This window comes from Corella eumyota, chromosome 1, assembly GCF_963082875.1.
Source record: "Corella eumyota chromosome 1, kaCorEumy4.1, whole genome shotgun sequence".
In the NCBI taxonomy this organism is placed as follows: Eukaryota; Metazoa; Chordata; class Ascidiacea; order Phlebobranchia; family Corellidae; genus Corella; species Corella eumyota.
In genome coordinates, this window is record NC_137490.1 from 3927735 (window position 1) to 3940896 (window position 13162).

Here is a 13162-nt window from a genome sequence, read left to right on the forward strand (position 1 = left end):
CAAAAATTAAAAATTACTTAAACGCAATATTATATAAACACGATTAGTGTTTTCTATAGAAAGGCTGTAACCTTTAAAATTAAACGTTTTTTGAATTAAAATATACCCTTTAGGAATTGGCCAAAATTAATTTGTACTGTCTTTCTTTCAAAAGGAAACCAATTTTTTTTTTTAAATATTGTAAAATTTTTTTTTAGTTTATTTTGAATTATCGAAATTTACTCAAAAAATTTTTTTTGTATAACTAACGCATTTAATATAAATTTAATTTGATAAAGTAGAATACACAGATACTTTTTATAAACACAAGACTAAATGGCAAAAATCTATAAGTTGTTTTAAAAATGTAATGTAACGAAAAATAGTTTTAACCTAACATTTTGTAAAAATTTTGACATACGTCACCACGCATTGTCCACCAACACCAACAACCATGTGAAACATTAATTTCTGTAGTATAAAGTTGCACAACGGGAACGTTTCGATGTACAGTATTATATGACATACAAAAGATTGTATATCTAAGTGTATTTAAAGTTAATCTTGTTATGAAACAAAATCCTATGTTTGTGTTTTGTTTGTGTTTATAACAACGCTGGTATTATAATACTTTGGCCAGCAAAAAACAAGCTCATTTGTATTAGGAGGTTGTTCACGACTATAAGTGCTAATAAGTAATTACAATAATACGCCCAAATAATGTCAGTAATTAGCTTAGTTTTATTGGTGATATTCAGTGCGGGAAAAGCTAGTAAAATCATATGCAACGAAAAAATTAATTTTAAAGGTATGTAAATCAACATAAACTTATGATACAGACAAATTTAGCATACAACTATTCTTTTTATTAACCTGCTAATCTGACTGCAGAAAACATCGACATTTTGCCTCAAATTACCGGAACCGAATTTTCTTGTGACGACGCATACCGTAAGGGTACGTAAGGGTACGTCATAGAGAAACATATGGCGTCACAATAAATGGGTGAAAATTAATGGTAAGATCGAAAATAAACCCTACAAAAAACCTTTAAATAACACTATAACTTGATATAATACATAATATAATGCATAGTATATAAAGCTGCCTTTATTCAAATAAATGTTTACTTTACAGTTCCGCAAGTTACTTATAATCTTTAAGGTTTTTTGTTAGACATCTTATTACTTTTACGGTTTTCGCAAATTCTCGCAGTCATTTTAAAGCACCATATTTTTGGAGAACGGTAAAGTAAACATATTTCAATCCTTTCTTTCCTATATTTATTTGTTTAAATAACACAAACAACTTACTTATTTTTTTACTTTGCGTCAAGTAGTGCAATTTTTATCGTTTATTTATTATTTTCGTATTAAACTCCTGATTAAAACACTGTGTTTAAGTAACACTAGTTGAACAAAAACTGACACACTTATTAAAATGGTTTTGTGTTAAATGAACACAGTTTTAATTATAATTTACCCAAATTGCTTTTTATAGAAGTTATTTATCAGTTGCATAACTCACAGTAATAAAAACTTTAAAAAAATACAAAATAGTCTAATCTGGTATCTCAAAAATGTATATAGTCGATATTCCTATGGGCATAACATCTCTTTTTAGGCAGTCAACTAATTTTTTTCTATTTTTAACATATAAATGATGTGCCAATTAAATTGATCTTTAAAGGTATATATAATGTAAATTTTAAAAACTTTTTAGATTTCAAGTAAAGTAATCAAAAAACATTTGACCCCTACCAATACTTTAAATATATAAACTGTGCTAATGTTTAACAGCTTAAAATACATACTTAAATAACTCACTTTAACGACTAACTTATATATACACACAACTAGACTAATACAGGTTTTTATTTGGTACAACATTTTATACTATTGGAAAAAAACCAGCTTGTTTATCATATGAAAATGTCTAGAGTAATCTTAAATGGTTTGTTACACAATTAGCTGATTAATACATATGATATACTAATAATATTACATTGTTATACAAAGCAAACGATTTTTATTAAATATACAAGATTTAGGTTCAAAAATAGAAAACTGCGAATTATACTATTAATTACACAAACTTTAAATATAATAGACATCTAACGTTACATTCTAAAAAAAGAAGGCAAACTTAACAAAAATATCATCTAGTAAAAACTGCAATAAATAAAGCTCTATAACCAACTAGCTCTATTCAGTCTATAAAAAAACGAATTGTATAACTAACTAGCTATTTAACAAATCAACCAAGCTATAACTAACCACCTCTACTTTAGTCTATAACAAACCAACCAAGCTCTACAAGCGCTATAGACATCTACCTAAAAAACTAGCGAGCGACCTAAAGGCTACGGAGGACTAAAGCGCTGAAACTGTGACAAAATTTAGGGGAAAACAGTTGCTGCCATAGCGTAGGTGATCCGATATTCAAAATTAAGCGAACAGTCGATCTAAGCTATCGGCCGAAAGGCACTACAAGCTGATCAGACGCGCTTATAAAACCAATGAATATCCACGTACGGAGAAGCGGTTGGCCTCTCAATGTTGCTGGGAGGCCTCCCATTTAAACTTACTCCAACTGTAAATTAAACATCTAAATCTTAAGCCTAGGTTAAGCCTAAAATAAAGCTATTTGTGGTCCTTCGTAAAAGCCTAAGTTAGGGCTTTGGTAACGGGTTCTCTTAGGCTAAGCGAAAAGTTAGAGAGTGGCGGATTAAAATAAACAAATCGCAAATTGTTACAAATATACAGGAGTACCCGGATGTAATTATTATTTTGATTTGAAATTATTCAAGCGCATTAATAATTGATATTTATGTTTTGAAAATAAGAAAATTAAAGAAATAAAATATGGATAACGACATTTATTTTTCAAGAAAATCACAAAATTCTAATATAATAAAACAATTCTATAACTGTAAATCACACATAAATTACACACACATATTTAATTTCTGTTTCCGTTTAACAAACTATTAAAAAACTTAAAAAGCCCAAGTAATTTATACATATGTGTTTAACAACACTTCAGTAAACCCTTTGGAGGTTGTACAAACTAAATCACATAAACCATCCCCGTTAATGTCATGGGCTTCTAATTTGCCTACACCAGCTTGGCAGAATTCTGAATATTTTCCTGACCAATCGACTTCTTTTGAAAATTCAGAGTTAAATGAAAAACTAACACGAATTTGCCTAATAGAAAAATAACTTTGTTACTAAGTGTTGCCAATAAGTAATTAGATTATTAAAACTAAAGAACATTACAGCACAAGTTTATATATAGCTGTTATAGTTACCAAAAAAATGCAGTTAAGCTAGATCTCTTTGTTTATAATTAGTTCTTTAGTTTAATTTCATATCTCAATTTGTCCACAAATTTAAAATTTACCCATCTGCATGCGCTTGGCACAGTAAATCGTCATTTCCGTCCCCGTTAAAGTCGCCGCTTAATATGGTTGTCTGCTCACCGAAGTCTTTACACAACGAAGTGTATCCAGACCACGTGATTTCCGGGAAAGTCCCTGACTTATCGGCCAATGCCAGTCGTCTTTAACATACATTAATTTTTACTTAGTGTTAAAAGTAAACCAATACAAAATACTTTAATTAGAGCCTTTTATGGATATGTTATTTTGTAATAATTTTACTTACATCCAGTCACTACTGTAGAAACAGACAACGTCAGTTTTTCCATCACCGTTAAAATCTCCGAATAAATATTTTCCATAAGAACACGACCATGAAGTTGTAGTCCACTTATTGTTAACGAACAGAGAATCTACGGCAACGACGTTGAAAGCTTTAAAATGTTAAATTCCAAGAGTATATATAAGTGCGTTATCATACGAATACATTGAATTTTCTATTTTTAGCTTTAATTTTAATCCTTAACAAAATTAATTTACCTTTGACACATGTTTTTAGGTTACATCGCTTTCCTGACCAAGAAGATCCGGAAGAGCAACCTCCCAATCCTGCAGATCCTCCAACACAATTTCGATATCTAAAAAGGTATTAAGAAATGTACTTTAATTTATAATTAAAATCTATTTAAATCAAATTTAAAAATAAACAGAAAAATTTTTGTGAGTTTATCACATTAAGATGAGGTTAAAGGTTTTTATCCTACAAATATAAAGTAATTTGTCAAAGAGATATAAAGTAATTATAAAGTAATTTGTGTAAAGAAGTAATTTGTCAGAGAAATTTTTCAAATAAAAACATTTTAAAATATTTTACCTCCACTGATACCCATCCCCACAGGATTTTGAACAAGATCCCCAATTACCCCAGTTAGACCAATAACCAATCACTGACGAAGTTGTTGTGGTTGTTGGTGCTGTCGTTGTTACACATTCCTGAGTTTCACATTTCTGGGTCTTGGTTGATACTCCGTAGCACCCACTGGCGGCGGTGCCCTCTAATGTTTGGCAAGTTCGTTTTCGGGTTTGAGACCCACCAGAGCAGGTTACTGAACAAGAGGACCATGGGGTCCATTCTGACCACGTTGAAGCTAAAAATCATTTAATTTTTAGAATATTTCTTATAGTTTTAGACTAACTTACCAAATGTAAAAAATTCCCGACCCAATCAGTTTAATTAGTTCAAAATTTATGCTGAAACCTTTTAATACTTCACAAACCACATAAAGAAGTTACCAAAATAATTGCATTAAAAGTCATGTAAAAATCTTATTATTGAACACTAAAACATTATCTTGCTAATTATTAAACATTACCGATAACTGGTGCCACTGTTGTTGTAGTAGTTGTAATGGGCATTATATCGCACTGATACATCGCATTAATCTGATTTACATCTTCTGTAGAAAAACCCGCACGTTGTGATACTACTGGTTTTTCGGTTAATTTTTCAATAATAGTAGGTTGCTTATTTTTCGAGAATTCATAACCCCCGTAGTGCATAATAGAAGTAAGGTCGTACGGAGATTCGAATGAATAGATTGCTGTCCGTTTGTTGAAGTTGTGAGCCCGTCCTATACAAGTAAAAGAAAATAAAACTTAATTTACAAGTATAAAGGCGTAACAGTATATTCCTAATTTACTATAGCTTGTCAATTTTTAATCTTTAACAAGTGCTAAGAATGTGATTTTTCCAAAGAAATAAATAATTTTGTTATCTTGTAATGTTAAATACAAACCTTCAATGACGTTGTCGTATTGTACAGTCACGTGTTCATCTCTATCTGGTCTTGATTGTTCATGCCAGAACCCAAGAGCATGCATAAGTTCATGTTGTATAACTCCCTTCCATTCACAGCCATATCCGATTGAAATATCTTGTCTACCTCCCCGTCTACCAACATAAGACCTGTAATGCACATTTTAATATCGAATAAGCTTGATATATGCTTTTCTACAGTACATGAAGTTGTGGGTTTGATCCCCACCGCACTCGTGCTGCAGCGTCCTTGAGTAAGGCGGTATAAAGCGTATGAACTCGTGCTGAGCCAACATTAATTCAGCTTCATAATTACCGGGAAATTATATTCTATAATATACAAAACTGCCAAAGGCAACTCGAGACTGGGTCCAGGTAATTGATGTTACTATATGTTTAGGCTATGATGTCAACCTTTTCACACCGAGGATAAAGATTAATATAAAAAAGCCAGTTACATTTAAAGACATAATTTTTTTGTAAAATAATGGTTAATCGCGACTTAATAAACTTACCAACAACCTCCTTTAGCTACAAAGGCCAAGTAATCATTAGAATTAGCTTCCCCATTTTCAACAAAATCGATACAAGTAAGATTTGAGTAATCATTAATTGCTAACTCAATAGCAGTTCGTGCTTTGGTGCCTAAAAAGAAAAAAGTTTTCCAAGTAAAAGATATTTGAAAAATATTCATTCATCCTTTTTGATTTAAGTTAAGTTAAAAAATTACGTGACTAACCTATAGTGGAATCTATGACGTATGGAACTTTAATTCTTCCATCTTCCTTTATTCCATCCCATCTTAGTAGTCCGACAGATGCTGCGAACTCCACATCAGTGGGAGTAAAACCATAATTCTGAAAAAAAAAATCAAAATCAATATATGTGTTTGTTAAAACAGTTTATAAATATGTTATATATTTACTTCTGTTGGTATAAATATGTCTGTTGTAAATTTTATAGACTAGTATTGAAATATTAACCGTGCTTTTTTAATATAATAAAAGTTATTTTATTTTTTAAAGATTACAGTTATCTTAATAAATTTTAATAAACATTTTAATATTTTTAGCAAATTACAATTCATTATTTTTAAATTACCCTTCTGATCATATTTAAATCTTGCTCTTCAAATTTAATGTCTTCTTCCAAAAATCCGTCACTCTTACAATTACAACTAATTGGGCATCCTATTTCGTCAGATTCATATCCAGTGATTCTACAATTTTGCTCACAGGCTGAGGTGTCAAACTTGCATTTAAAGCTCACGTCCTGGATTTGATCTAAAAACAAATGTCGTTTAAATATAAAACACCAAAAACATAAATATAACAAACGATTTCATATTTTAAAATATTGAATCAAACATTGATTGCCTTTTTAGACATTTTTAATAGTAACAAAACAAAATAAAAATATTATGCAAATATATTAATACTCAATAAAAATGTTATTGGTAAAAAAATATTTAAAAATAAACCGAAGACTTACTGAAACAAATGTTGACTTCTATTGGACTAGGTGTTTCTGTTCCTTCTATTTTGTTTAAATTTACTGCTTGATAAACTTTATCACAAATGTCTAAAAACGTTTTTTTAAAAAAATGTTAATATGTATAAAACAAAAAAAATTAACAGTTACTATATCTTTTTGACTATAACAAATATAAATAACCCTTATTAATTTAAACAAAGTAAAAAAATGTAAAAAATCTTGTTAAAAATCCAAAAATTGTAATTTTTTGTTATAGTAGTTTAAACTAACCGAAGCAGTTAAATATTAAAATCTAAGACAATTACAATAGCATTATAAAATACAAAATTTGCATCAAAAACAATATAACTTACCCGCGTTCACACTGCATCCAACCACCAATAAAACAAAGAAAGTAGAAACCAACATGATTTAGCTATATTAAGAGAAATTGTTGTTTTAATATATAATAAATATTAATTCAACTGTAATATTCGAGAAAAAAATTTTCGTTTTATAGAAATTTTTACCTGTAAATGACGTCATCGATTTCCTGGGTGATTTAACCAACTTTTGATTATTAGGATGTGTTTGTTTGTTGTCCGATTGATGACGTAATAACAGAATCTGGAAAAGGAATTACGTAATACGTGTTATGTTAAGTTGTTGAAACACGGCAATTAAAATTCACGTAAAACGTGGACAAAAATTTTAAAAAAATGATAAAATTAACATAGCATAAAAGAAGCTACATTAACAATATCAAATGATAAAAACTGTTGCAATATTAGTTGTAACAATAAGTTTATTTTTATTAAAATGAAAATATATTCAAGATGACGTCATTAAAAATGTGATTTAATTAAGTGTCACCTTTTTAATCTGTTTTTATGATAACAAATAACAGATAATCCTTAAACCACATTGTTCATACACAAATAAGCAAATTAAAAAAAATTAAAAAAAATTAAATGTTATTTTACTAAAACCAATACCTATACAGAATAACAATTTCAAACATTTAAATTTATTTTTTTTAAGAATTAAATATCAAAATCGTTTACTTACAAATAATTTAATTTAAACCCCCCAAAAAATATTTTTAATTATTGTTAATAGGCTAACTAACGTTCTAAAACTAATTATTAAAACGAAGGACAATTATTAAAACAATAAGTTTAAAATAACAATATAATCTAATGTTTAAAAACTTAAACTGAATAAAAGGAAACAAAAAACTGAATAAAAAGAAACACAAGAAAACAAAAGATTGCATTGTTTAAAAAATCGCACCTTTAAAAAAATAAAGTAATTATGATTTTAACAATAACCTGAGTTGGTATATAACGCGATGTAAGCACTTACTTATTCATTTCTAATTTTCATCAAGACTGCTTTATTTTAATAAAAAAGTTTGTTAATATGAATCGCTTTACAGTATTAATTGGAATAAGCTCCATATTTGCTATGGCAACAGGTAGAATATTTTTTAAGTTAATATATAATTAAAAAAACGTTTAATAATACAGATTTAAAAGTATAACAACAAAGAAAAAAATATTGAAGCTAAAAAATGAAAAATGTATTGTATATTTTTTTTAAACATAAACAAAAAATGTTTAAACTAATTTAAAATTCTTATTTTTGTGAAAGGTTACCCTATACGAACTTGTGAAGATATACTTAATCCAGACACCTCGATGTACAACGATCCTCCATCTATTATAGACATAAATTGGTGCAGCGAAAGTATGTAGCAACTAATTTAAAATAATTTAAAATCTAAAAATTTAAAAATATATATTTTTTTTTCTAACAAAAAATGTTTTAAACAGATAATACACTAGAAGGTAGAGGTGATATTGTATGTGCTTTTGACACCTCAGTTTGTGAAAATGTTTGCCCAGTTTTGGGGCGCGAGATAGACAGTAGTGGATGCCCTATTAGTTGTGATTGTAGAAATGAGGGCTTGTTCGAAGGAGATATAAAATTTAACGATGACAGCAAACAAAGCATTATTCAAGTAAGTTATACTTTGTTAAAAATCGAATAAAATTGGTTATTTACATTTATATTTTATTGAATTGTTATCTAAAAATTGGTAAGAATTCTAAAACTAAGAGTAATTGGTTGTATTAGTTAGAATAAGTAACATTTTATTTAATTGTGTTAACTGCTATAGATTAAATTTTGTTTTATAAAAATTTATGTTTATTATTTTAGAATTATAACGAAACGGCTTATAAAGCTGCTGGAACTGGTTTAAGAAAATGGAATCTAAATGTTGTTAACGGACGACCAAAGGTTCCTTATACAATTTCACATACAATGAGTAAGTTGAATATCAAAATTAAAATAAGTCAATTTTTAAATAATAAATTGTTTTTATTTAATTGAAAAAAATTGAACATCTAAGTTATATTTTATTTTTAGATAGTGCAGGCAAAAGTGCATTGGCGAGTGCAATTGATAAATTCTCGACTTGTACTTGCATTGATCTAATAGCAAGGACGAATGAAAATGATTACATTCAGTTTATAAGCGGCAGTGGGTGCTGGTAGGTTTTAAAACTTTAATTAAAAATACTTTTCTGGTTTTAAAATAAAATTACGGCTCTACTCAAGAAATTTAATTGATAAAAAATTGTAATTTAGGAGAAGCCTTGCAAAATACAAATATTTATATATTTTTTTAAACTTAGGTCTTTTGTTAGGCGGAAAGGGGGAGGACAACAAATTTCTATTGGTAACGGTTGTGAATATACTGGAATTGTACAACATGAGATTATGCATGCACTTGGATTTTGGCACGAACAGTCGAGACCAGACAGAGATACATACGTCACTGTTAATTTCGAGAATGTTCAAATCGGTACGTATTGAACCTTTTGTTTGACAGTTTTAACTATTGTGCTATAAAACTAAAGTTATCGCAAATGCAAATTAGTCAACCAGTTAAGTGAAATCAATTACAAAATTTTACGCTAATGCCAGCCTTAAACTGAATATTCAAAATCAAAATAATTTTTTAGATAAAGAACACAACTTTCAACTTCGTACTGACATTAATTCACTGGGATCACGCTACGACACAAACTCAATTATGCACTACGGTGGTTATTCGTTCAGTAAAAACGGCCAACCAACAATCATCGACAAAGAAACTGGAAAGCCCGTCGTACGCAACCGAATAAATTTTGCAGTCGAAGACATTTTCCAATTGAAAGTTTATTACCAATGCCCAGGAACCACAACAACAACAACCCAAGCAGGTTCAACAACAACAACTACAACAACCACAACAACGCCTGCTTCAACAACGTCCCAAGCAACTACAACTGTTGTAAACGAATGGTCGGTGTGGGGAGCTTGGTCGACGTGTTCTTCGTCTTGTGGAACAGGTGTACAAACAAGGCAAGTTTACTAAAAAACATACATACCCTTTTAAATACATTTTAAATTGTTCTAATGTTGTATACTTAATGTTATGCTTTTTTGTTAGTAAAACCTTAGAAATATCATAATTTTAATCTTATACCTAAACAAATGCAATAACTAGACGTTTTTGCTCATTCACTTTAACACTACACTGCCATAAGGGTAAAAATTACTCAACTAATTTTATTGTTTACAGAAGCCGAACTTGTAATGGAGGTGTTGCTGGCACTGGGGGATGTCCCGGGTCTGATACTGAAGAGATAAACTGCAATACGGAGTCTTGCCCTACCGGTAAACCGGTAAATCACAAATAAACGCTAAACTTCTATAATATTCTTATAGCATTTAAAGCAATAAAACAGTGTGAAAATTCTCTTTTTTATTTACACATTGGTTATTCTAATATCAATTAACAAAGTGTTGTTTTATTTTTGCATTATAAAAAATAAGTATAAGTTCAAAAATCTTAAAATTGACAATTATAGTTATAGAAGTGAGTTTCGCTGAACAAATTTGAAAAGCTGACTGGACGTGTGCAGATCTTATTCCAGGGGATTACGACGCGGACGGCAAAACAGATTTGGCTTGTTACACAGAACAAGACGATAGTGTGTAAGTATACAAGCAGGTTATTGACTTAATACTACCTTATAATTTATAGTTATATAAAACTTGCCATAAATGCGTTTATTCTTTATTTATATATTAAAAATATTTTTTTATTGTTATTAAAAATGTTTTTTTTATTTCTTAGCAAAATTTATCTTGGCACAGCTGACAACCAGTATTCCAATTTGGACTGGTCAGGCCCCACAGGTCTTTGTACATCATTCAGCAATCCAAATGTTATATCTGGAGATTTTGATGGGGATGGTGCAGATGATTTGTTATGTAGAGATATAAAAACTGGGTGAGTTTGCAACATTTTATTTTCTGATTTTTATTTTAAATCCTATATTCACCAAAACACATCACTTTCTAGAACTAAATTAAGTTACAGCAATCGTTTAAATATTGACTTTATTCATCTTTGCCTATGATGCTATTCTACATACTTAATCTTTAATTTAATTTTTTTAGCATAATAAGGATTTCATTTTCGAAACTTCCCGGTTTTAATTCAACACCCGATTGGTCTGCAGATTATTCAAACTTCTGTGCACTCAGAAACACAAAAATGTTAGCGCTGGATATGGACGGAAGCGGGATTGACGATCTTGTTTGCCGCAAAAAAGACGGCACCGTTAGAGTTTTAATTAACAATACTTTCGGTTGATTTGTATATTAATTTAACGTTTGTGTTTTTAACACTGATTATAACACTAACTATGATTCTTATGTTATTTCTTTTTTTCTTTCTAATAAAAAATTAATTAATTTACAGTAGTTTGCATAAACGCGTGTTAATAGTTTTTGTTTATTAATAAGTTATAAATAAACGTTATTATTTTTAAATTTGTTGCTTTTGTTATTTAAAGTATAAAAAGGTTCAATACCATACTTATACGACCAAGTTAAATTTTAAACAACATTAAAGAAAAATATATATTGAGTGATGATTTTGTCTAAATTATAAACAAACAAAAGATTAGTGGGGGTTTATTTATAAGTATCCTGCCTCTACATTTCTTGTTCTTATAATCCTAACCATTTTATTGCCACTAAATCAAAAAAAATCACATTGGTCTAACTATCATTTTATCCTGAACATTAATTTAAAATTCTAGCTAATACCAAAATATTATAAAATGTTGAAACAGCTTGATAGTGTGTTGCACAACTCTGACATTAAATAACTTAAATTGTCATACTAGATAAGATTGATTAAAAAAGAAGCCCCCGGCCGTTATATATACACCACAAGATAATGTCGCCACCAAATGACGTATAATACAATGACTTGTAGGTTTAAGTGACGTTTTATTTTTATATATAAACCCTGTGATGCAATTATCGCGAAGAAAATAAAATTTAATTTTAGAAAGCACAGATTAATGAATAAATCCAATTAAGGTTATGTTTAATTTAATTTTTTGGTCTAAAAAATATTTAATCTGTAATTTGTTGTAATTTTTTTTCTCTTGATTAAACTAAAAATCCTTGATTAGTCTAGGTACGTATTTTACATTGCCCTTCGAAATAGCTGATGTTTGAACTTTATTAATAAAAAGTATGTAATAAATTCCATATAATTTAACAAAAATTGCCGAAAAGAAATATATCATAAAAAAAGAAAATTAAAAAAGAGTCAATACACAAAATATTTTTTTTAAATATTTTGCAGTGACAAAGCAAATACCATGCTTGGGCATTCACGAATTTTGGAATTATCTTACAGATAGCAAGTCACTTATAAATGTCTTTTATGATTGATTTCAGACGAATATACTTCAAAATCTTTCTACAGCCCTAATCCAATGTTTAACACATTAGTACTTAGATAACTATTGTATAAGTAAGACCAACTTTAGTTAAATAAAAACTGTAGAAAGAATTGTTTATTTAGACATTGAACTAAATAAAGATAAATTTAAAAAAATGACCTTTGGAAACATCTTGAAATCTGCGCTTATAGCACAGGTTGTGCTATTATTTTTTATTAACAATGTTGTTGAATCTTATGACATCCACAAAAGAGCAAATGAAAAAGATAAACCTGATCCCATTGCCAAAATATCAGACAATACTTTTAATCACTTTAATTCACAAAAACAATATTCAAGAAAAAAGTTTCCGAAATTACTTGATATCGATCCAGAGCATCAACCTGAAGAAATATCAAGACAGAAACGAACCCCAGAAGATGATTTTATGGAAGAAGGCGGTGTAGATCCGATGATGAATAATCCAGGTGATATAAGAGATAACTTCCCATTTCCAGGTCACTCGTTTAACAACATCCTTCCACCTAGACATAAGCACAAGACATAAGCACAATAGATACGAACTCGAAATTTTACCTTCGGGTTTAATCAACAGAAGAAAACTAAACACAACTTTCACGTAAGATTTTCTTAATTTATAGAGCCTATAAACAAACTTTATATTTTTATCGGCATATGCTGTTTAATTAAG

General features: G+C 29.1%; 1 protein-coding gene across 1 annotated transcript; it reads right to left on the minus strand.

Annotated features, from left to right (window-relative positions):
- Positions 1 to 2995: 2995 nt before the first annotated feature.
- On the minus strand, positions 2996 to 7079 carry LOC145764164 (uncharacterized). The gene is made up of 12 exons (XM_082575759.1): positions 7025 to 7079; positions 6669 to 6758; positions 6279 to 6460; positions 5917 to 6034; positions 5693 to 5822; positions 5158 to 5327; positions 4735 to 4992; positions 4236 to 4509; positions 3902 to 3999; positions 3648 to 3774; positions 3385 to 3543; positions 2996 to 3188 (listed from the first exon to the last, which is right to left on the minus strand). The coding sequence occupies exons 1-12, from the start codon at positions 7077 to 7079 to the stop codon at positions 2996 to 2998; spliced, it is 1854 nt and encodes a 617-aa protein (XP_082431885.1).
- Positions 7080 to 13162: the final 6083 nt, after the last annotated feature.

Coding starts and splice junctions, on each gene's coding strand:
- LOC145764164 (XM_082575759.1), bottom strand. CDS start 7,079: ATGTTGGTTTCTACTTTCTTTGTTTTATTGGTGGTTGGATGCAGTGTG. Junction 3,775..3,901: donor CCTAAAAACATGTGTCAAAG/GTAAATTAATTT, acceptor TCGTTGCCGTAG/ATTCTCTGTTCGTTAACAAT. Junction 3,189..3,384: donor TGCCAAGCGCATGCAGATGG/GTAAATTTTAAA, acceptor TTTTTCTATTAG/GCAAATTCGTGTTAGTTTTT.